At 38.3% G+C, this 25060-nt stretch overlaps 1 protein-coding gene across 7 annotated transcripts in view; it reads right to left on the bottom strand.

The window, feature by feature from the left end:
• The window catches only part of LOC118802340 (NACHT, LRR and PYD domains-containing protein 12-like), a 69590-nt gene extending 45259 nt beyond the window's left edge, over positions 1-24331 (bottom strand). For 4 of the 7 annotated variants that reach the window (XM_036562860.1, XM_036562862.1, XM_036562863.1 and 1 more), the window contains exons 1-15: positions 24243-24331; positions 21543-21665; positions 20306-20419; positions 17644-17757; positions 16129-16242; positions 14852-14965; positions 13990-14103; positions 12732-12845; positions 12359-12472; positions 12077-12190; positions 11801-11914; positions 11525-11638; positions 7824-7886; positions 4706-6826; positions 861-1034 (exon numbers count right to left, since the gene is read on the bottom strand). In XM_036562860.1, coding sequence (XP_036418753.1) covers positions 861-1034; positions 4706-6826; positions 7824-7886; positions 11525-11638; positions 11801-11914; positions 12077-12190; positions 12359-12472; positions 12732-12845; positions 13990-14103; positions 14852-14965; positions 16129-16242; positions 17644-17757; positions 20306-20419; positions 21543-21607 — 3563 coding nt within the window. In that variant the 5' untranslated portion in view covers positions 21608-21665; positions 24243-24331. The remainder of the gene's footprint in view (positions 1-860; positions 1035-4705; positions 6827-7823; positions 7887-11524; positions 11639-11800; positions 11915-12076; positions 12191-12358; positions 12473-12731; positions 12846-13989; positions 14104-14851; positions 14966-16128; positions 16243-17643; positions 17758-20305; positions 20420-21542; positions 21666-24242) is intronic. The other 3 variants (XM_036562861.1, XM_036562864.1, XM_036562865.1) reach the window with 3 other exon arrangements.
• Positions 24332-25060: the final 729 nt, after the last annotated feature.

Here is a 25060-nt window from a genome sequence, read left to right as displayed (position 1 = left end):
CTGCTGTGTCTGATCCACTCGTACCAGCACAACACACACTAACACACCACCACTATGTCACTGCAGTGCTGAGAATGATGCACCACTGAAATACCCGCTCTGTGGTTGTCCTGTGAGGGTCCTGACCACTGAAGAACAGGGTAAAAGGGAGCTAACAAACTATGAAGAGAAACTGTAGAACTACAAAGTGCACCTGTGTGATAAGTGGAGCTAATAAAATGGACAATGAGTGTCAAAACGAGGTGGATTTAATGTTATGGCTGATTGGTGTATGCTCAGAGGAAATACTAATGTGTTCTCTGTAGCTGCCCCAGATGCTCTTTAAAATCCCAAGTGAGGAATTACAAACCTATTTTCTAACAAGACGCACTGCAAAAGCTGGTTAGAAGTTGAAAGAAATATTGGCAGAAGAAATATTCTGAACTGTGGATCTGATGTACTGTGCTGTGCTGTAGCTAAAGTTTTTAATCAATTAGTTATATTAGCTTATCTACAGCAAAAGAATGGATTCTGGGTTCAGGAGAAGTCAATCCTCAATGAGCCAATGTTAACACACTTCTGTGTTCACTGACATCAGCTACCTAATTAGCTTTGTTAATGTCTGCTTGTGTCATCATTTTATTTCTGAAAATCCTTTACAACTCAAGCACTACTGCCAGGCGTTTTAGCCGATGTAGTATACATACGTGTCTTGTGGGATAAGGCTTAATAGGGAACACTTTGAAGGGAGGGGCTGTATTTTAGCTAAATTCTACCAAAATCATACATCCACCTTTAACAAATGACAAGAGAATTTCTAGTGCATAGTTAACTGTACTTTCAAATTTTTCATGCAGGAATGGATTTTTCAGAAAATTCACCTGAGTATCTCCAGTACACAGTTTGAACTCTTCAATCCAGCAGTGAGCAGCTTCCCTTCTGAGTCCTGCAGGCCAGTGTAACTGAGGTCCAGTTCTTTCAGGGGTGAGTTTGTTGATTTCAGAGCAGAGCACAGAGTTTCACAGGAGTGCATGGTGAGTTTACAGTTAGCTAGTCTACAAGACAAACAGTTACAGTTAAAACAGAGAAAGTGGAATTCAAGCTCAAAGGAATCAGAATTAATAAGATTTATATGGAAAATAGCACTTTGAGTATTAGGGGTGTTTCCATTATATTCATTCAGAAAAGTATACATAATGGGCTCAATCTGAATATTTGTTCCATGTGAAAAATTCCAAAACTCTCTTTTGTAGAGATAAAATGAGAAAGACAGTGAGTTGACGCTTGATAACAGCTTTTATATTTGTTTCACAGACCATATTTGCAGCCCACTGCATTGTGGTAAAGTGGATGTCACAGTATCCGTGGCCAGACTCCGCCCTTTCCAGTCTCCACCCTGCTCTGTCTCAGTTCCATTCTAGCTCCACCCTTCTATCATCTCTTTAACCTGTGTCTAGTCTGTAGCGCCTCCTTGAAATGACTGTCTCAGCTGCATTTTACCTGCCTTTATATAAAATCCTTGTCAGCCCCAGTATGGGAATTTAGGTAATATTGTTCACATATCAAATGGGTTCTTTGTATCAATTAGCTTAATTCAGTCTGTACATTCGTTCTTGATATGTTTGTTTTACATTTTATTCAAATTTTTGTTTTGCTCATTTACATATTCCTGTGTTTTTCATTTCTGCCTGGGCATCAATTCCTATTTCCTCATCTGGACTTTAAAAACAAAACTTGTGCACACATCCTGCCTCGTCACCCATTTTTCCTGCTGGTGTGGTACAGCAGCAAATATTATTTAACAATGCTTCTGTAATTCCTTCATAGGATGATGCCAAGGTGTTTCACATGTTTACTGTCAATACTGTTCATTTCTTGTGTTTCAAAAATGTGGTACATTAAATGTTGATGTTATCACTTCTATAATACTTTGTGGTGTTACTTTTATTTCTACATTGCAAACATGGTTCTGTATAAACAGTTTAAATTTGGTGATTAAATCTATGTGAATTCTGTGCCTGTGAAAATAATAATGTTACCCCATTTACTATTAATATTATGTTAATCATACAACCCCATTTCCAAAAGAGTTGGGACACTGCAACATGTAAATAAAAAACAAAATGCAGTGATGTGCAAATCATTTAAACCCTACATTTAATTGAAAATAGTACAAATCAAATGTTGAAACTGATACATTTTATTGGTTTTTGAAAAATACATGCCCAATTTGAATTTTGATGCCACACATTCCAAAAAAGTTGGGACAGGGGCAACAAAAGGCTGGTGAAGTTGTGTAATGCAAAAAAAAACATCTGGTGGTTGACTGGCAACAGGTCAGTAACATGACTGGGTATAAAAAATCACTGCATGGGCACAGAAACACTTCTGATAACCAATGTTTGTGAAAACAATTTGTCGCAGCATCAACAAATGCAACTTAAAACTCTAAAATGCAAAGAAGAAACCATATGTAAGCAGGATCCAGAAACATCACCACCTTCTCTGGCCCAGGCTCATTTAAAATGGACTGAGGGGAAATGGAAAAGTGTCCTGTGGTCCGACAAACCAACATTTGAAATTCTTTTTGGAATTCTTTCATGGACGCTCTGTCCTCTGGGCTAAAGACCACTAAGCTTGTTATCAGTGCACAGTTCAAAAGTCAGTATTCATGATTGTATAGGGGGGCATTAGTGCATATGGTATGCGTGACATGCACATCTGTGAAGGCACCATTAATCCTGAATGATATATACAGGTTTTGGTAACCTGCTGCCATTCAGAGGATGTCTTTTTTCAGGGAAGGATTTGCTTTTTTCAGCAAGACAATGTAAAACCACATTCTGCATGTATTACAACAGCATTGCTCCATATTAAAGGGGTCCAGGTGCTAAACTGACCTGCCTGCAGTCCAGACCTGTCACCACTGGCGCATTTGGCACATTATGAAATGAAAAATACAACAAAAGAGACTCCGAATTGTTGAGCAGCTGAAATCCTATATCAAACAAGTATGGGAATCCATTTCTCCTTTAAAACTACAGCAATGTCTCTTCAGTTCCCAAATGCTTACAGAGTGTTGTTAAAAGAAGAAGTGATGAATCACAAGTGGTAAACATGCCTAACAGACATAATTTTCAAAAAAAAACAAAATTTCTCAGTTTCAACATTTGATTTGTTGTCTTTGTAGTATTTTTAATTAAATATAGGGTGTAAATGATTTGCACATCAATGCATTTTGTTTTTATTTACATTTTGCACAGTGTTCCAACTTTTTTGGAAATGGGGTTGTACAAGAATAATATGATTATTAGAGGCACAACAATGGTTAAGAAGCCAAACCCACTTATATGGGTTCCATTCAGTAAATACACCAACTTCCACCAACTCACATCCATTTTCAGTTACGTCCAGTTTCTAAACAAATAAATAATATTTTTGTCCATAGAATCAATACAAATAGATTTTGTCCATATAATAAATACAATAGCAAAGTCTCTAAACAACAAGGGTGTAAGAAAATCAAAACTGCACCAAAAAATTTAACAATAAAAATTTAAAAACATAACTCTAAATGACAGTATGTCATTAGCCATCTTTTGTAGACATCGCTGTCAACCAAAACTAGGCCAGTGCATCTGACCAGAGTAATGTGAAAGCCTACTAGAAAGCCTCTATTTTGTGAAGTGCCTGGCACAACGATTGAAAGTTCTGTTTAAGAATATGTATGTATCGGAGCAGGCTTGTGACATTTTGCAGAGCAGGGGGAAAAAAGGGTATGCTGACCATGTTTTAAGCTTTACTAAATTTACAGCATAGTAAGTGTTAAGTGTTTTGCCAATGTCAGAAAAAATATTAATACTGCTATCAGTAATATGTGTTTGAACCACATTCTCTTTCAAAAAAGGTTGTATCATTACCCACTGTGCTACTTAAAACAGCACTATTTCTTTTTTTTTATGAAAACTGAAAGAGGTAGCATTTCTAAGTATGGAGAAAAAAGAACACACTAAATATGGTGAGTGTGCGCCACTGTGAGTCACCCTGTAAAGGCTGAAATATTAATTTATAAAAGGTACTGGGACAGATTTTGTGGGAGTTTTCGGAACACAGCATACATTCTTACATTTTAATGTCATACGCACAGTAAAAAAAAAAAAAAAGGTCTGACTCCATGTTTAGAGCTCGGATTCAAAATCAACATTATATTGATGAAAATGACAATAGTGGATAATTCACAACTTCAGAAGACACGTTCACAACCTTCACCAAGTTTTCATTGTGTTCTTTTCAAATACTCTTTCTACGCACTCGCAAAATTCAAGTTAATTCAGTTGTGGGGGTCCGAAGCACAACTGACGTTACAAAATGTTCCTCCACATGTTGCGTGCAATTACATACAGCTAGTATCCCATTTCACTGTTGTTTGTTTGGTTGCTCATTATAATGACTTCATGGAATGTTTTATCAGTGGGATTTCCAGCACTGTGGTGATGTGTCCATCTGGCCAGGGATACTGAGATTAAATTTCATCAAATGGTGGTAGTGCATGTAAACTGAACATCCCTAATATATACACTGAAAAGGTTTGTTACCTAGATACCTTGTGTATGCACAATTTGCTAGCCATCCTATCTGACTATTTAAAGGAAATATTTGGCAACTTGATCTTCTCAGCCATTAATACTAAAATATTAAAATACATTAATTCGGATGTAATACTTACATAGCCTTTTTGCAGTTGCTCACAGCTGGGATCAATCTCAAATAACCACTCCTGGTTGCGTTGTAATTCTTCAGGTTCAGCTCATCGAACACCTCCTCTGAAGTCACAAGCATGTAGGCCAGTGCTAAACACTCTCCACTAGAGAGTTTCTTTTTGAAGCCTTTCTTGGATTTCAGATATTCCTGGATTTTTTTGGATAAAGACTGGTCATTCATTTCAGTGAGACAGAGGAACAGGTTGATGGATTTCTCTGAAGAAAGATTCTTTGATGGTATTAGGCGTTTGATGTGCAGAACTGTTTTGTTGATGCTCTCTGAGCTGCTTACTGTTTGAGTCAGAAGGTCTTTTAAGAGCTGTTGATTAGACTCCAGTGAAATTCCCAGCAGAAAACGGAGAAATAGATCCAGGTTTCCATTCTCACTCTTTACAGCTTTTTGTACAGCTCCCCTTAGCAGATCTTCCAATGAAATACTGTCAGACTGCTTTGTGTTCTTTATCTTAAAAACTTGCAGTTCCTCCTTGTTCTGGCTCACATAGCAATGAAACACATAGAGAGCAGCCAGGAACTCCTGAAAGCTCAGATGAACAAAGCAGTAGACCTTCTTCTGGTACAGCAAAAATTCTTCTCTAAAGATCTCAGTGCAAATGCCAGAGTACACTGAGGCCTCAGACACATCAATACCGCACTCTTTCAGGTCTTCTTCATAGAACATCACATTGCCCTTCATCAGCTGTTTGAAAGCCAGTTCAGCCAGTTTCAGAAGCAACTTTCTGTTGGATCCCAAGAGATACTTTGGACTTCTCTCATATTTATCCTCATACTTCTCATTCCTCATGATTGTCTGAGTGTTCAGGAAGTGTGAATACATTTCAGTCAGAGTTTTAGGGATTTCTGAAATACCCTGTTTCATTATGTGCTGAAGAACAGTGGCTGAGATCCAACAGAAGACTGGAATGTGACACATGATGTGGAGACTCCTTGTTTTCTTAATGTGTGAGATGATAAAGTCGGCTTGGTCTTGGTCACTGATTCTCTTTCTGAAGTATTCCTCCTTCTGTGGGTCATTAAATCCCTGAATTTCTGTCACACGGTTGATGTACTGACAAGGAATCTGATTGGCTGCTGCTGGTCGAGAGGTTATCCAGATGTGAGCAGAGGGAAGCAGCTCACCTTTGATGAGGTTTGTCATCAGCACATCCAGTGGTGACTCCTTGGTTATGTCTGACAGGTTCTTACACTGTAAGAAGTTCAGTGGAATTCTGTTTTCATCCAGGCCATCAAATATGAACACTATTTTACACTCATCATATATCTTTGTGTCCAGATCTCTGAGCTCAGGATGGAAGTCACACAGAAGTCTATGAAGACTGTACTGGTGATCTTTAGTCAGGTTCAGCTCTCGGAATGGAAGAACAAACATCAAATCTACATCCTGATTGGCTTTTCCTTCAGCCCAGTCCAGAATGAACTTCTGCACAGAGACTGTTTTTCCAATGCCAGCAATGCCTTTAGTCAGCACAGTTCTGAGTTTCTGCACTTGTGGACCTTTATCTTCTTCTCTTCCTTCATGTTTGACATCTTCAGCCATCACAGTTCTGATGCTGTCTTCTTCCATTTCTTCTACAGTGCACTGTACAGGTTTAAAGATTCCTAAGCAGTTAATTGGTGTATCTTGCAAGTGCTGGTTCCAGAGTGTTTTTTCAATCTGTAAAACTTCATGTTCTTCATTCACTCCTTCACTCTCTCCCTCTATGATGTAGAGCTGAGTGTAAATCCTGTTCAGGAGGGTTTTATTCTCTTGTGTTTTGAATCCCTCAAATAAGCTCTCGTATCTGTTCTTCATGCTGGTTTTGTGTCTCTGTATGACTCTGTGCAGGACATCACCCACTGCTTCCTGCTTCATGGACTCCTCTATGTGTTGATACAGAACAGGACGTGTTTTAAACCTCTTTCTACAGTGGGGACAGACAAAGTCACCTGACTGAGCAGACTGGTTCCAATAGCTGTTGATGCACTGTCTACAGAATGTGTGTCCACAGGTGATAGAGACTGAATCTGTCTGAATCTGCTCACACAATCCACACTTGGACTGATCCTGAAGTGATGATTCCCCACCACAGCTAGAGGAGAGAGAGAGATGATGGAAGAGTAAATATGTGCTTTTTACTCTTTGACCAGTCCTATGTTCAGGCACCTAATAGCATTTTCAGACACAAAGCCCACTACATTGCCAGCATGTCTTTAACCAGTAATGTGCAGTCTTTGCATAATTCAAAGTGTCAGCCCTTAAATAGTACTTTACCAAGATGCACGTAACCACATTCACATTTGTCATGCAAGCCTTGAGGCCATTTTAAACGGTATGTGACAACTTAAATGGCTCATTCATGTACAAAATATACTTTATGTGAAAACTCAACTGTAAAAATGAAAGTGTCAAAGATACACATGACTTTACTGCCTTGTTTTTTGCACAGTAGCAGCCACATGTGCACTAAGAGTGCACAGACTGCTTCTTTTGAGCTGTATGCCATTAGAGTAATGTACAAACTACATTTCTGTACTGCAAAACCAAAAACTCGACTATAAACACGGCCATAATCAAAGATGCCACTGTATTTTCTGGTAATTTATCAGCTTCTGTTCACCAAACCAGTAATTTTCCAGGAACTGTAATAAGTCTACATATATATATATATATATATATATATATATATATATATACACATATGTCTTGTGAAGGTGTCAATAGTACTGGGATTTCAACTCCAGCTTTCATGATTAATTACTGTTAAATGCCTCTGTAAAAGTGCATGTGAGAAAGATAAATTAATAATCTTCAACTAGGTTAGCATGAATACTAAACTTCCTAAAAATATTCAAAAACATGAATCATTATACAAACTATGAAAGCAGTGTGTGCTTTGTCCCCATTCACTAAAGCTTTTTCACACATACCAAAATTTGTGAGTTCAGCATTAAGGAACAGATAATGTAGGACTGCAAAATAAAAAAGTCAGCTGTCAGGAAAGATAAGAAAACCATTATCACTTTAGCTCTAAAGTACATGCTGCTGTCATTTATCGTCTTGGTGTACATGCTGTGTTTGTGTCTCACCTCAGGTCAGTTCTGTTTTTTTCATTACTGAATAAAGGAGGCTCAAGCAGTGATCTCTGCAATCTGGAAATGTGATGTAGAAACACAAAAAAAGTTGAATATGGAAATTTTTACAAATTTGCATCAGACAGCTGCTATCACAAATGGAAAATGAAAAACAGGTTATATGCGTCAACGGCCTTCAGTCTATCAACAAAGCTGCAATAAGTGGGTCTCTTAGTGTTTTACCAGACCTAGGCCCAAACCCATTTCTTATTTTTACCCCTACCCCTTGTTTTCGAGTGTCACCTTGCCCCTTGGAACTGAGTTATAAGTGCTAGTGGTTGAAATCTTCCCCAAGAAATGGGACCCTCAAGTAAAAAAGAACATTACTTAATTTACAGGCTACTAGTGGTGCTCCGTAGGGGACCCTGCCGGTCTGCAGTGATAGCAGAGGAGAGTAAAGTTCAGCAACATCACTGCTGGGCTTTAGTCACATTTAGGGAATCATATGCCTTCAGAGAGGGGGATGGTACAAGTATTTATTATTGCCTAGCCCATAATTCTTCAGTGATATAAAGCTGAAATCATCAATTCACCAGCTTCTTGTTCGAATTTACTTGTTCCACCTTAAAAGGTGGAACGGGAAATTTAGCTAGCTAGCTACTGAGACATCAGCATGCTATTAGCGTTTTTTTATGCTTGTTATGAAGAAAAGGGCCATAATAGACATTAAACGACATAGAAACGACATTAAACTAAGGTAACACAATGGTTGTCGTAATTTTTTAACAGACAAATTTCTCACATTTGTGGGTTTCTTTGGTCTGTTGTTAAGCCATCGTGCTGGTTTTTCTTTTTTTCTCATAACACTCCGTTTGGAGTGGGCCTCTGTAATGGCTGATGAATGTTCAGACGAGCGCAGAGCAGGCTATAGTAAACAGTGTTTTAATGCAGGGAGAATCCAAAATCAAAGTACAAGCAGTCGAGGGTCGGTACACACGAAATCAAAACAGAGTCCAAAAGGATAAGGATAAAGTTGTAAACAGAAACAGGCAGAATCTCAAAAACCGGAAAGTCAATATACATAAACAAGGCTCGGTAATGCACAGGGATTGTAACAATACTTCACAAAGACAAAGCACTAGAAGACAAACATTTATAGTCCTTGAAACAGGTGTAAACAATCAATACTCAGGTAAGCGCGAACGTTACAGAAGGCTTGACAGCCTCCTCACTCTCTCTATAACGTGCAAAACAGGGTAGGGTAGGGGCAAGGGGTGAAATGGGATTGGGCCTTAGTGTAGACCAATACATATACAGAGAATGAGAGACTTTGCAGACCTCAAATTAACAGTCATGTAATACAGTCTATCTCTTTGGACACATTCAAATATATAGAAGTGTATAGAAAAAATACACTTCTAGTGGTCATTCACCATACTCAATTTATTTGTGCAGGATGAAGCACATTAGTCTATTTCAGGTAACTGTAATTTATTTCAGGTAATGTAATGAGTACTTATAACTGCAATCAAAGTGGGAATTACAGTATACCCTTCTCTGAGGCAGTTATTGTGTTGCTCTGACCTACATGATAACAGATGAGATCTGATGCATAAGTATTATAACTTTTTTATCTTATTCTGTCTCTATGTGCTCTATCTGTGTTGTTTGTTCATATGTCTTTCTTATTTGTTGCACATGAATCTGTTAGATCCAAAGGCGTGGAATTTTGAAATGGAATTTCAGTATTTCTAGAAGGAAACTTTAAATCTTAAAGCTGGGGTGTCCAATATCATCCACAGAGGGCTGGTCTGGTTGCAGGTGTTCGTTGCAACAGAGCAGAGCACACATGAACAGTTATTTAAGAAAACAGAGACTGACTGATTAAACGAGTGCAATCAGGTGTGCTCTTCTGTTTTGGAACGAAAACCTGCACCCACACCGGTCATTTACGGATAAGATTTGTCATCCCTGTTTTAAAGCTTTAGGTTTTACTGAATTCTGAAAGAATCAAGAATGTTCATGTTATAATCTGTGTTCTTTATATAGTTTCCTGCTATCTGATTTGGTGAGATATGGGACTCTGGAATTTTATGGTCCAAAATTTGCCTTGACTGGATATGACTTTGTCCAGTGGTGGCGCTGTGCTCAGTCTCTCCCTCTTTTTCCTCTCTCTCTTCTCCTCTGCTCTCATCTTCATGTGACCATGTTCTCTTGTGTAAAATTGATTCTCTCCAGTAAAGCCATTTGAACAGCTGGCACGTAATCTTTTTTTTTTATGAAACCACTGAGTCTTTATCAGTGCTTCCAGCTTGATAATCATAAATCAGGGACCTGCACTTCTTCTTTGGATAGACTGAGAGCTTAACCTTTTTTTTCCTCATATCATTTCACACCTGATTTACAGCCACATTGTCACATCAGTAGTGCCAGACATACTAGGTCAATTATGTGGACATGCATGTAAACAATGCTGTGTAGAATGCTGCCAGCTGCATTCTACACAGTATAGGTAAGATGTGGTCCAAGTGCAAGAAAAGCTAAAAGATGCTTCCTGAAGATTCTCACTACCTATATCTCACCTCTGGTCAGTACTGGTCTTTTCATTACTAAAATTAGGAGGCTCAAACATCTTCACAGATACAGAGTTGGGCTCCTGGAGCCAGGAAAGAGTTAAATGGGGGTTACCATTCAATATACTATGTATGTACTCAGGTGTAAAGAGTAAACTTTATTACTGTGCATTTTGAGTTCTAACAGTTTTTAATAATACATTATAACAGCAGGCGCTGATCTCTTTCATATCACACCACATGGCCCTCAGGTTATTTTACCACAATGTGAAATAAAACTGTTACAGCAGGGGTGTGAATCTTTGAACTGACTGTGAAAGGTTTCATCCATGATTAATTGGTTTTCAATTTAAATCAAAGTTGATGTTTGTAAATACACTAAACAGCGATACAACACAATGATTCAGTTCTACGATTCTTACGCTTCTTTAAGAAATACTGTAATGCATTTAAAATAGTCCTAAAAGACTTTCCAAAATATTTTTCAGGCAAAAATGGAATCAGTCAAATTACTTTACAGTAAAGGTAAAGGTAAAGCCAAAGAGCATGCTTTTATTACACTTGAATATACGCAAAGTGTGCTTGTGTTTGTGTGTGTGTCTAAGGAATCTGATGATACACAAAAGTCTCCCAACTTCGCCTCCAGAGGCCACTATCACCTCAGTACTGAGAGGTTTACCAACCCTTTTTGAGTCAGCTTAAAGGCGCAGTATACAGTTTTATAGAAAGACTTTTGATGTTTTAACTCAACAGCAAAACAAATATACCAGGAAAACCCCCTTCAGATGATGTATTGTGAAGATGGCAATTTTTTTTTAAAGACTGCAAAAACTAGGTTGCCAACTAGGTCAGGCTGACACTGCTTTCTATGATCTCTTTGACACTTCATCAGTACTTCTAGCTCGATAGTTACAATAGGGATCCACATTTCTATGACAGAAACAGAGTTTAAATGTCCTTTTCTCACATAATTTTACACCAACTCTGCAGCCATATAGTCACCTCAGTGCCACGTATACTAGGTAGATCAGGTAATCATGTATGTAAACAATGCCATTAGTACTGGCAGCTACACGATCCATAGTAAGAAGTGGCGATGTATTCTGAGTGCAAAAAAAAGATATCATATTTTGTTTGTCTCACCTCAGGTCAGCACTGGTTCTGTCATTACTGAAATTCTGAGGCTCAAACATTGAATTGTTGCTCTTCAAAGACACACAGCTGGGTTCTGGAGGTTCTACTCTCAATGCCTGCAGTCTGGAAATGCAATGTAGAGACACACTCGGTACATCAGGTGGTCATGCATGCAAAAAATGTCATTAATAGTGGCAGTGCGAAGAGGAGATGTTGTCCAAGTGCAAGAAAAGACAAAGGGACGTTTCCTGACAAACTCCCTATCATGTTGTGTTTGTGTCTCACCTCAGGTCAGAACTGGTTCTGTCATTACTGAAATTCTGAGGCTCAAACATTGAGTTGTTGCTCTTCAAAGACACACAGCTGGGTTCTGGAGGTTCTACTCTCAATGCCTGCAGTCTGGAAATGCAATGTAGAGACACACTCGGTACATCAGGTGGTCATGCATGCAAAAAATGTCATTAATAGTGGCAGTATGAAGAGGAGATGTTGTCCAAGTGCAAGAAAAGACAAAGGGACGTTTCCTGACAAACTCCCTATCATGTTGTGTTTGTGTCTCACCTCAGGTCAGAACTGGTTCTGTCATTACTGAAATTCTGAGGCTCAAACATTGAATTGTTGCTCTTCAAAGACACACAGCTGGGTTCTGGAGGTTCTACTCTCAATGCCTGCAGTCTGGAAATGCAATGTAGAGACACACTCGGTACATCAGGTGGTCATGCATGCAAAAAATGTCATTAATAGTGGCAGTGCGAAGAGGAGATGTTGTCCAAGTGCAAGAAAAGACAAAGGGACGTTTCCTGACAAACTAAAACTCCCTATCATGTTGTGTTTGTGTCCCACCTCATGTCAGAACTGGTTCTTTCATTACTGAAGTTAGGAGGCTCAAACATCGAGTTGTTGCTCTTCAAAGATATACAGCTGCGCTCTAGAGGTTGTGCTCTGAATCGCTTCCAGCTGGAAATGTGACACAACAGTCACACGAAAGAGTTAAAGCATCTCTCCAGACAAAATAAAAATGCAACCATTGATACATCTGTATTAAACATGTCTACTGATGTCCTACAGCAATAAGTACATCAGGTAACCATGCAAGTAAGCAATGTTATTATTAATGGCAGCTGCACAATCCACAGTAAGAAGTGGAGATGCAGTTCAAGTGCAATAAATGATGCTTCCTGCCGAAACTCACTACCATTTTGTGTTTGCATCTCACCTCAGGTCAGTACTGGTTCTTTCGTTACTGAAATTTGGAGGCTCAAACACTGAGTTGTTGCTCTTCAACGACACACAGCTGTGCTCTGGGGGTTCTGCTCTGAATGTCTGCAGTCTGGAAACATGATGTGAAGACAAGAAAAATATTTTTTATATTTTAAATATTTTTAAATTACTTTATATATAAATATTTTGTTTAGATTTGAGGACAGCAAAATCAGACAAGGGATAATACAGACGAAAAGTTGAAGAGATATTTGCAGATCACCGGTCACCAATCAATCAAGATGTGAATATTTGACTAGTTAGTTATTGGGGACTATTAAGGAGTAAAAGGATATATGCTAGATGACTAGGGCTGCACATTACAGACAAAAAATGCAAAGTGCAATAAAGGTGTTGGAGATTGTTTTGATTATATGAGATCCTCCCATATCAACCAAGCACACAGCAGAAAAATATATTGCAATGATAAAAATACAATTAATCATGTAGCCCTAATGTACACAAACAATGAGTGTTTCAGCTCGTTAAGTTCATTAAAAAGTTGATGCTGCTTGTATTCAAGTTTTAGCACACAGGTATACACTGTATGTTTTGTTTGTATTTGACTCTGTTTCAGTGCACTGTTTTAATTATTACTGCATTATAATAACTGGTGTTCATCTCTTTCATACCAGTCCATATGTGCCTCATGTCATGTTCCCACAAAGAGCAATGAAGTTGGTTGATTTTAGGAATGTTAATCTTTGCACTGATTGTCAATCAATTTTATTCACAATTCACTAGTTTCTGATTCAATTCAGAGGTGATTTTTCTAAACTAAGAATGATTTGAACTGATGCAATACACTAACTAGCGATTCCATTCAGTGAATCAATTCACTGATTTAAGCCTCTTTCAGAAACATCAGAACTGAAAGTGCTCCTAAAAGACATTCCCAAACATTTCTTATGCAAAAACTGAAATTACTTTCTAGTAATCACAATAATGAGTGTGCAGTCAGCGTATGTATGGAGTGGATTCTTCAAGAGACTTTTATTTTGATGATGATGTCATCAGCTTCGTATCACAGTTCAGGAAGTATACTAGCAGAAAATGAGGGAAGAGCCTCATGGTGTTCCATGTATCATAATCCTTGTTCATCTGTTACATTTTGTGCCTTGAGGATGCACTGCCAGTATGTTAGTTTGTGAACATAAATCTTAATTCATGTTTTGTTTGCTGAAACTCACTACCATGTTGTGTTTGTGTCTCACCTCAGGTCAGTACTGGTTTGTTCATTCCTCAAATTAGGAGGCTCAAACATCGAGTTACTGCTCTTCAAAGACACACAGCTGGGCTCTGGAGGTTCTGCTCTGAATCTCTTCCAGCTGGAAATATGACAAAATAAAAAGTGACGTTTTCCCAAAAATAAAAAATGCATCCATTATATGTGTTGTAAACATGGCAACAAATGTCCTAAAGTGGTGCTGTGGTAGCCTCTAGATCAGAATTATCAGGTTTGAATACTGAGAAAACCACTTTCTGATAAAAAGCCACTTTCTGATAGAAAGTTTCAATATTCTTTTTCTCACATCATTTCACACCAGCTATACATTGTCAGATCCAATGGGGTGAAATTTTGAAATGGGATTTTCATTGTTTCTAGGAGGAAATTTAAATCTTAAGGCATTAAGTTTTACTGGGTTGGACAGAATCAAGAATGATCATATACTGTAATAAGTGTTCTTTGTGTGTGTGTGCACCAAAGAAAGAATCCAAATTTTGTTCAACGATGATGCATGTAAATCTTTTTTTTCATCACTGACTTGTGCATTTTAAAATATTAGGTAATTAAAATGACCTGGTCTAAGAACACTTCTTTCAGAGGAAGCATTTTAACATCTACATACTGCTAACAATGTGTCAGTGGTTCTTCTCATTATGACTACAAGAAGGCAGGGTTTAAATCTCAGGTGAGCTTAGCTATACAGCCAGGTTTTTGTCTCAGCAGTGCCAGGCACACTAGGTATATCAGGTGGTCATGCAAGTAAGAAGTGGAGTGCAAGAAATGCTAACAGGATGCTTCCTGAGAAACGTTCTGCTGAAACACACTACCGTGTTGTGTTTGTGTCTCACCTCAGGTCAGTACTGGTTCTTTCATTCCTCAAATTAGGAGGCTCAAACATCGAGTTATTGCTCTTCAAAGACACACAGCTGGGCTCTGGAGGTTCTGCTCTGAATCTCTTCCAACTGGAAACATGACAAAGAATTACTCTGACATTTTCACAAAAATAAAAAATGCATCCATTGCTACATGTGTTGTAAACATGCCAACTAATGTCCTAAAGTGGTGCTGTGGTAGCCTCTAGATCAGAATTTTCACTTTCTGATAAAAAGCCACTTTCTGATGGAAAGTTTCAATGTTCATTTTTTTCTTACATCATTTCACACCAGCCATACAGCCACATCATCACCTCAGTAATGCCAGACACACTATATACACATCAGGTCACTGGAAAACACAGCATTGTCTCAAAATTACAAGTACCCTTTTTGATGACCTCTAAATGGTTAATATGCCAAAAATATGCAATATGATATGCACAAACTGACTTCAAAACACTTAAATTTCACAATGTGCAAGAGTGTACAATTATTGTACAACCTTCACACACAATGGGACATTATTCCCAACATAAGCTGATGTGCATAAAACTGTCAGATCCAAAGGGATGGACTTTGAAATGGAATTTCCATTGTTTCTAGGAGGAGATTTTAAATCTTAAGGCATTAAGTTTTACAGGGTTGGACAGAATCAAAAACGATCATATATTGTAATAAGTGTTCTATTACAGCAATGGTTATGCGTACTTGTAACTACTGAACACGCCTGGGGAATCATAGTTACCTCTGGGTTACAGCCCATTATATTAACATTAAAAAAATGCATTCACATGCTTTGACTGTCATGAAAACGGAGTAGAGACATCATGCTGAGGCGTGCACCGAATATACCATGGTTGTAGCATAGCAGTGGAACACTGAAAATAAATTAAGAGCACTTTGTAATATAACTTTAATATAATGCACTGTTCTTAATATAACTCCGACATACTTAAAAAAGCTTTTGATGTGGCTACATTTCAACACACTAAATATTAAGTTGAATCGCAATTAACTACCCAAATTTACGACATTCATGGAATATTTTTTAATCGCTCGACAGCCTTAATTAAAAGTGTTTCTAAAAGGCTTCCCTAAATATTTCTCAGCCAAAAACTAAATCAGTCAACGTATAACTTGTTACTTACAGTTGATTGATTATCTCAACAAAGGTAATTTCAACGGAACATGCTCTAATTAGGCTAAATTGCCTGGATGAAGTCTACACTTAAAATACAAAAATTTCTCACCTCAGGTCAGTACTGGTTCTTTCATTACTGAAATTAGGAGGCTCAAACATCGAGTTATTGCTCTTCAAAGACACATAGCTGGACTCTGGAGGTTCTACTCTGAATTTCTGCAGTCTGGAAAAGTGATGTACAAAAAAAAAGTTAAATGTGGATATTTGATGTCAACAACAGACAACTGATAATACAGATGAAAAGTAGCAAAGATATTTGGAGATCACTGGTTACCATTCAGTCAAGACAATTGAATATTTGACTAGTTAGTTATCTGGGACTATTAAAGAATGGAATGATGTATGCTAGTAGAGAATGGCTACACATTACAAACACAAAATGCAGATTGTGTTGATGACATGAGATCCCTCCGTATTAAGCAAGCACACAGCAGAAAAAACACTGTGATGATGATATAAATATGGTTAATAATACAGCCCTAACGTACACAAACTGTGAGTGTTTCAGTTAAGTTAATTTAAAAATCGACGCTGCTCGTTTTCAAGTTTTAGCACACAGATATACACTGCACGTACTCAGGTGTAAAGAGTGTGAAGAAAATTATCTGCAATATGGTACATGTTTTAATTCTTACTGCATTTATATATAATAACTGGTGTTGATCTCTTTTATACCAGTCCATATGTGCCTCATGTTATGTTCCCACAATGCGCAGGGAAGTTGGATGGTATTAGAGGTGTGACTCTTTGAAATGACTGCCAATTAATTTTAATCACAATTCACTGTTAGTTCTTAGTTCTTAATTAATTCAGGGGTGATTTTGTAAATTAAGAACCATTTGAATTGATGTAATACACGAAACGGCAATTCCATTCATTGATTTAAGCCTCTTTCAGAAACATTAGAACTGAAAGTGTTCCTAAAGGACATTCCCAAACATTTCTTATGTAAAATATGAATCACAATTGTTGCAATCCCACTTTAATGCAGTTAAAATGCCATTAATGCAGGTTCTATACGACCCTCTGAATCACATGTAGTTCAAGCTGAAAATTGTATGCAAGCCTTTAAATGATTTACATTGTACTGGAAATCACTCTATGCTCTTTGAATCTGTGAATAATGGAGAAAGGCCTCCTGAATAGGAAGTTCCATTTCAACTTTATAATTACAGTAATGAGCACTGTAACAAGGTAATTCCAAAGAAGCATGTTCCAATTAGAAAAAAATTACCTTGACACAGGCTATACTAATATAAACAAAGGTGTGTGCTTGTGTGGATCAAAGAATAAATCTGAATGTTGTCTAATGATGTGTCTTGTCAGTGGTTCTTTCTATTATGACTGAACGAAGGAAGGGTTTAAATCTCAGGTGGGCTCAGCTATACAGCCAGGTCATGGTCTTAGTAGTGCCAGGCACACCAGATATATCAGGTGGTCATGCATGTAAACAATGGTATTATTAGTTGTAGTAAGAAGTGGAGATGTTGTCCAAGTGCAAGAATACAAGAAATGCCAAAAGGATGTTGAGGACCTGAGAAATCATGCTGTATTTGTGTCTCACCTCAGGTCAGTACTGTTTTGTTCATTACTGAAATTCTGAGGCTCAAACATTGAGTTGTTGCTCTTCAAAGACACACAGCTGGGCTCTAAAGGTTCTCCTCTGAATCTCTTCCAGCTGGAAATGTGAGAAAAAGAAGAGTTACAGTGACATTTTCCTGCAACATGAGTTTTAAACATGCCAACTAATGTCCTACCGCAGTGCTGTGGTAGTCTCTAGATCAAGATTTCCTGGTTTAAGATAAGATAAGATAAGATAATCCTTTATTAATCCCACAACGGGGAAATTTGCGGTGTTACAGCAGCACAGAAGACAGAGCAGCAGGAAATATACAAACAATATATAAAATAGAATAAACAATAAAAATATAAAGATATATGTATATGTACAAAAATTACAAGAAAAATATACAAAGTATTAAATTTAAATTTAGAAATGTAGAAATGTATGTATTGTAGTGAGTATTGCACAGTGAATAAAATAGCAAATAAATAAACAGTAATAAATGGAGAAATATTGCACTTGACATAATTGCACATAATGGTGGTAAACATATTGACAGTGATCCGCAGTGAATATACTACGCATGGTGGATTGAGATATTGCACACAGTAAAGTGCTATGGCAGTGATGTTGAGAGTTCTTGCACATGGAAAGTAATTGTAAACTACTGTCTACTGAGTGCCGTGACTGTTATAGAGTCTGACAGCGGCTGGGAGGAAGGACCTGCGGTATCTCTCCTTCACGCACCGCGGGTGCCGCAGCCGGGCACTGAAGGAGCTGCTCAGTGCTGTCAGAGAGCGGTGCATGGGGTGGGACAGGTTCTTCAGCATGTTTGTTAGTTTAGTCCTCATCCTCCTGTCCCCCACCACCTCCACTGGGTCAAGAGGACATCCCAGGACAGAGCTGGACTTCCTGATGATCTTATTCAGTCTCTTCCTGTCAGCAATGGAGATGCTGCTACCCCAGCACACCACTCCATAAAAAATGGCTGATGCCACCACAGCGTCGAAGAAGGTCCTGAGAAGTGCCCCCTGCACGCCAAAGGACCTGAGTCTCCTCAGGAGATGTAGCCTGCTCTGGCCTTTCCTGTAGAGGGCAGCTGTGTTGTCAGTCCAGTCCAGCTTGTTGTTGAGGTGAACACCCAGGTACTTATAGGACTTCATAATCTCAATGTCCATTCCCTGGATGTTCACAGGCACTGGAGGAGAATGTTTGGACTTGCGGAAGTCCACCACCAGCTCCTTGGTTTTTCCTGCGTTGATCTGCAGGCAGTTCCTCTGGCACCATTCCACAAAGTCCTGCGTCAGTTCTCTGTACTCCCTGTCATCTCCGTCTGTGATGAGGCCGACGATAGCAGAGTCGTCAGAGAACTTTTGCAGGTGACAACTGGCAGAGCTGTACTTGAAGTCTGCAGTGTAGAGGGTGAAGAGAAAGGGAGCGAGGACAGTTCCCTGTGGAGCCCCCGTGCTGCAGACCACCGTGTCCGACTGACAGCCCTGGGTCCTCACATATTGCGGTCGGTTAGTGAGGTAGTCCAGGATCCAGGTGGTGAGGTGATGGTCCAGGCCCGTGCACTCCAGCTTGTCCTTCAGCAGTGTGGGTTTGATGGTATTGAAAGCACTGGAGAAATCAAAAAACATGATTCTCACAGTGCTCCCAGCATTCTCCAGGTGAGAGAGAGAGCTGTGTAGGAGGTGGATGATGGCATCCTCCACTCCAATGCCAGGTTGGTAGGCAAACTGCAGTGGGTCCATTGAAGAGCTCACCAGGGGGCGCAGGTGGACAAGAAGCAGTCTCTCCAGGGTCTTCATCAGGTGAGATGTCAGCGCCACCGGCCTATAGCTGTTGAGGTCTTTGGGGTGTGGGGTCTTTGGCACTGGCACCACACAGGATGTTAAATACTGAGAAAGCTACCTTCTGATGATGTGCCTTGAAGGTGTGAGAAATTTTTGAAAGACTACAAACACTGGTAACATGGCTCAACAAATTATGGTGGTAGAAGGGGATGTCAGAAGGTAAGATTCTGCCTAGGGCAGCAAACAGGTCAGGCTCCCACTATTCTCTACCATCGTTTTTACTCTTAATCAGTACTGCCAGAAACAGCCAGAAACCCTAATTTCTTATTACGATGGAAACAAAGTTTTTTTTTCACATCATTTAACACCATCTCTACAGCCACGTCGTCACCTCAGTAATGCCAGATATATTAGATATACAGGAGATCACTGGCATATACAGGGGCAATGTATCAAAATTACAAGTGCCTGTTTTGATGAGCTCTACTTGCTAACAATATTTGGATGATTCCTGCCTTTGTATTATATATTACAGTGTCACTATAATTATTTAACAGGACATTTATTAGGATTAAGTCTGTTCTTGCAATAAAAAACACTGACTTGAATATGCTTTATATTTGTATAACTGAAATCAGATCTGCATACAAAAGACCATAATATTAGAATAATTTTGGTAATAATAGTATTCTCAGATACAGAAAAAATCCTGATAGGAACTCTTCCAGAGTGCCTTTGTTACTGATGGTTGCACACTTTATTGTATGTAGTGGAGATCTAAGGTCTGAGGTCTAAGTTCAAGAAAAAGAAAAAAGATGCTCTCTTCTGAAGCTCACTACAATATTGTATTTGTGTTTATGACTCACCTCAGGTCAGTACTGATGTTTTCATAATTGACATAAGGAGGTTCAAACGTTGAGTTGTTGCTCTTTAAAGACACACAGCTGGGCTCTGGAGGTTCTGCTCTGTGTGTCTGCAGTCTGAAATGTGACATGGAGACACAATTTGGAGATTTTAAGTTACACACAGATAATACAAATGGGAAACAGAACATTTGGACATCACTGGTTTCCATTCAGTCAGAAGATTAAACAAAGCTAGGCAAACTCAGTTTTGCCAGACTGCCACGCCACATGCTCTCGCCTCTGCAAGTTGTGGGAAATAACGTCAGGGGTGAAGTAGCCATTGTAAAAGTGAGGGGAACCCATGTCAGTACATCACACCCCTGAAACCCCACAACCCACGCCTGTAGGTTCAGTAGTACTATCATAAAGCCGTTTGTGTGTATTTACAGTCAAGCCAATTTGTGCTTGGGTCAGCAATATACAAACATAGCCTACAGGGAAGTTAATCTGTTCACAAACATATGGTCCAAAATGAGCCTTTCAAAGTTTTTAGTTAGACATACAATCTGCTCCAAAAACACAACACTATGGTTATGCTCCAAGATAAGATCACTAACCAGTCATGGGGTAGTTTCTCCAAAAAATATTCCTTTACAAATTACTACACGAAGAATGAGTTATCAAAATGTGTTTTTCCAAAAACAGTTGAAACCAGACTGACTTGTGGCTTTAACTGGAATGTATAGCTCATGGTAAGTCTACGGTGGCTGGATAAAACATTATGGCCAAAAATCAAATCCACATGGCAGTACTCAATGCGATTTTTATTTCTGGAACCAGCCTATTCAGCTCTACTGGAAGAATGGTTGTTGGCAGGCTAACTTAAGGTGCATTAATGCCACCTTCTGAGGGCTAGCTATGCTCTTTGTGGGACAAAGTCATTAGTCAGTGAGCAAAACCACTTATCCTAGGCAATAAATCTAGTCATTCAAACAACAACACCCAACTAAAAAGCCAATTATACCTTATCACAGTCATCACAAAAAACATTGTAAACAGAATTATTACAGTGCAATCTGCTTATGAATTTACACACTTATTTAAGCTTGAAACGATTACCCAAATATGTGGATTGAGACCGCTGTGAATCAATATCACCACTGAACAGTCATTAGAAAACACTAACTAACTAAACTAACAAGTTTAAAACTGGAAAAACAAATGGTTTGTCTTAAATTAGTAAGTGAATGTGACTCACTTTGAGTCATAGGTTCCTTCACCACTGCTGAAGGGATGAAGATGTAGATGATGAGGCTCCATCATGAGGTTTTCAGTCTTCTCAGATACAGTAGGACAGTGGACATGCTGCAGTTCTCTGCTCCTGTGAAGAGTCACATTTAGACATTGAACAGGATACTCAAATTCACTACACCAGCAAAATTACGCATTCGACATTGCACATTACATATATTCCATTACTAATCAGCTATATAAGATATGTCATTAGTATGGCATTCACCTGTTACCCGTATTTACTATACAGTCGAATGAATAGAGCTCACAGGAGTGCTACTTTGGTTAGATTAGCACCGGTGGGAGTTGGGAGATCCTCAGTCCTTCCCAGGAAAATAAAAGACCATGTACATCTCTTTCTACTTATGCCATATTGCCAAGATAACTAATGGGTTAAATACCCATGATAAAATGTTAAAACTAGCGCCCAACCAATATAGAATTTTTAAGTCCAACACCGATTTCGATATATGAGGACTTAAAACTCAGATATATTGATATAACGACTGATATTCTTTTTTTCGTCAGAAATACATAAATAATAAGATTCCCTAACACCTGTTGTGTGTAGTTCTAAGAGTCCTCACCAAGATAACATGACATAATGCAGTTTAAAAATAAACTTTTGTTCATAACACACTGTGGCGTCATGAAGACAAATCCGATGAAGACAGCCGCCGTACTTTAGTTTGAAGAATTAAATGATTAAACAGATAAACATGTGGGAGCATCTGAACATGGCATGTTCCTCATAACCATATCGGAACTCCTTACAAAGACATGAATAACATCTTACAGCATATCAATGCACACTACGCTCTAACAAAATAAGCTGGATAACTTTGTCTGGCTTTTTTTAGATTTTAGACTTTATTACTGCACTAAAAAGTTTACACTGGAATTATAATTGCTGTTTATTTTGCTGCTACATTATTCAGAAGCATATTAATAAAGTTTTTTTTAGAATACTTAATTCTTGTTTTTTATTATATTAATTTTCATTTTTATTACTCTTTTGCTTACTTTTATTACTCTACAGCCTTGTGTTAGACACAATGAGGTACACTGTCAGAAGTAAAGGAACTGTGCAGGTATATTTTTCGTTCATCAAGGTACAAATAATGTAAATGTTCCCTCAAAGGTACAACAGTGGTTTTAAGGTCCAACTGTGCACCTTAAATACGTTTTTCCAGGTGAAAACTGCGTATTTGTGTCTTTTCATAACCTCATGTTTTAAAACAGAACAATAAAATAAAAAGCCTGGAGACGAGACGCGGCGTGTGGAGTCAGTACAGCTAAGAAAATATCATTTCATTGGATTATGGTACAATTATGTTCCCTGACTAAAGGTACCCCAGTGACAAAAGGGGTACTGCCCCAGTGTCAGTTTCATACCTTTATTTCTGAGAGTGTTTACAGAATTTAAATAACATTTTAAACAGCCGATACTCAGAATTCAGGTATGGGAAGAGAAAAATTGGGATGGATGCATCCTCACTTGACACTATCAATACTAGACGTTTTCTTTAAGTAGTAAATTGAATACACATCATAATTGTTATGTGTTGGTGAAAAAGTAAAAAAAAAAAATCAAAAACATTTGTAAACATTTGTGTAATACAGGAACTACTGTTCCTTCCTCTGTCTGCTTCTCCCATGTACAGGCACAGCCACATGACACACGCAAAGTGAAGGCTCTATGAAGGCACATATTTTGTTACTTCTCTAAACAGACAGGCTATGTGGCAGTTTATTTAATACTAGTATAAAGGCTTTCATGTATAATTTTCATGGCCACTTTATTACTGTTTTTTAATGCAGAAATCACAAAAAACTTCTTTGGTATTACTTGGCATGGGATCAAAAAGAAATTACCCTTCCCTGTTGAAAAGCTTTGACTCAGACTCGTTGCTGGTTAAGCAGAGCTGCACAGTTTAACTGATCTTCAACTCATTTCCCCAAGTACAGTTAGGCGTGCATGTTCTACAGATCACCTCGTCTGCTTCCGGGAGTAATATAATCGTTTTAAGTGAGGGGATTAAGGGATATGAGCATTTTTTACCTGGTGAAATGTAAAATGTGACAGTTATACAACATGTAGACGACTGTGCTCCAATAAAGCCTTAAGTTTAGATTTACAGTACTCAGAAATTTAAGTAGGCCCCATTTTCCACAGCCAGCCACACCCGTTAAACTCCTGGTTAAAACACTCTAGATACAGTTCAAGTCTCATTTCAACGTTATTTCGACGTCGTCTTCTCACCCAAAATCTCAATTTATTTTTAAATCGTTAAAAACGGGTTTCGGTCGGTCGTTTGACGTCACAACACATCAACAAAATGTTTGCTTAATTTATTCACGTGTCCGTTTAATTAAAACAAACATCGAGCTTTACTGAAAATGGAGGTTTCTACAGCTACGCTTGTTCGCACAAATAAATCTGTTAAACAGCTAAAACAACATGTTTACATCGACGTGTCTGCTGGGTAGCCATTTTGTGGCTTGGCCAGGAAGAGAGACTTAAAACATCGAGCACGGCGTTTAGACGGAGTTTAAACACCATAATATCATTAAATACCATTTCTGTCGCTGTGCACACATAGCCGAGTGTTGTTTTTAAACTACAACGCCAAAATAACCTATTTAGGATGGTTAATTCACTCACCAAAAACGAGTCCGTCATCCTCCCTCCGCTCCTTCTGTAGCTGATGGCGTCGGTGTTGTTAGAGTTCCTTTCACTTTCACTTTTATTAACCCTTCAGGCTCCGACAGTAGGACAATTTCGAACTCCTCAGAATATCCTCTGTTTGAGGCTTGCTAGTCGCTCTTTTTCCAACAAGGTTACAGCAAAGTTAGGATGTAATACAGAAAGTGTGTACTTAACCTTCTCATTCTTAATATCCTGTTTTACTGCAGTTTCGCACTGTGACTCCGCTGTTATGCTGTAGTTCACTCACGGTCCCAGTGCTGAGGAGGGAGCAGAGCAGAGGCAGAGACATTTTTATTCCTCTTGAATAGGCAAGATGTGTGGCATTGTAAGAAGAATTTCTATAGAAAATTATATTAAGGTTACAAACAGTGTTACGGTTAGTTCAAGAACTTTATTTAAAGCTTCACAATTAGTTTCAGTTAAACGGGACAATCATTTGGATTAGAAATGCCATTATTACTCTATTAAAAGTCTCTCGTTTCATGACATAACAGTATGCCTAGAATATGTTTATCTCCCCTGTGTTCCTTCTGTAAAATGTGTGATGAAACAGTTCAACATTGATTTTAAAAGATGTCCCCACTCACTCACATTTGAACGGATATCTTCGTTTTGTTATTTTTATGTTTGAATAAATTATCACAGATTTCAGAAAGAGTTCATTCTTGTTTCACAGTCTCAGGTAAATTACTTTTTATTTTGATAATGCTGTAATAATAATAATTATATATACATCTAACAATTATAACAATTATATATACCCCATTTTTGTT

Source organism: Colossoma macropomum, unplaced genomic scaffold (assembly GCF_904425465.1).
Source record: "Colossoma macropomum unplaced genomic scaffold, Colossoma_macropomum, whole genome shotgun sequence".
Lineage (NCBI taxonomy): Eukaryota > Metazoa > Chordata > Actinopteri > Characiformes > Serrasalmidae > Colossoma > Colossoma macropomum.
This window is presented reverse-complemented; position numbering and strand designations above follow the sequence as displayed.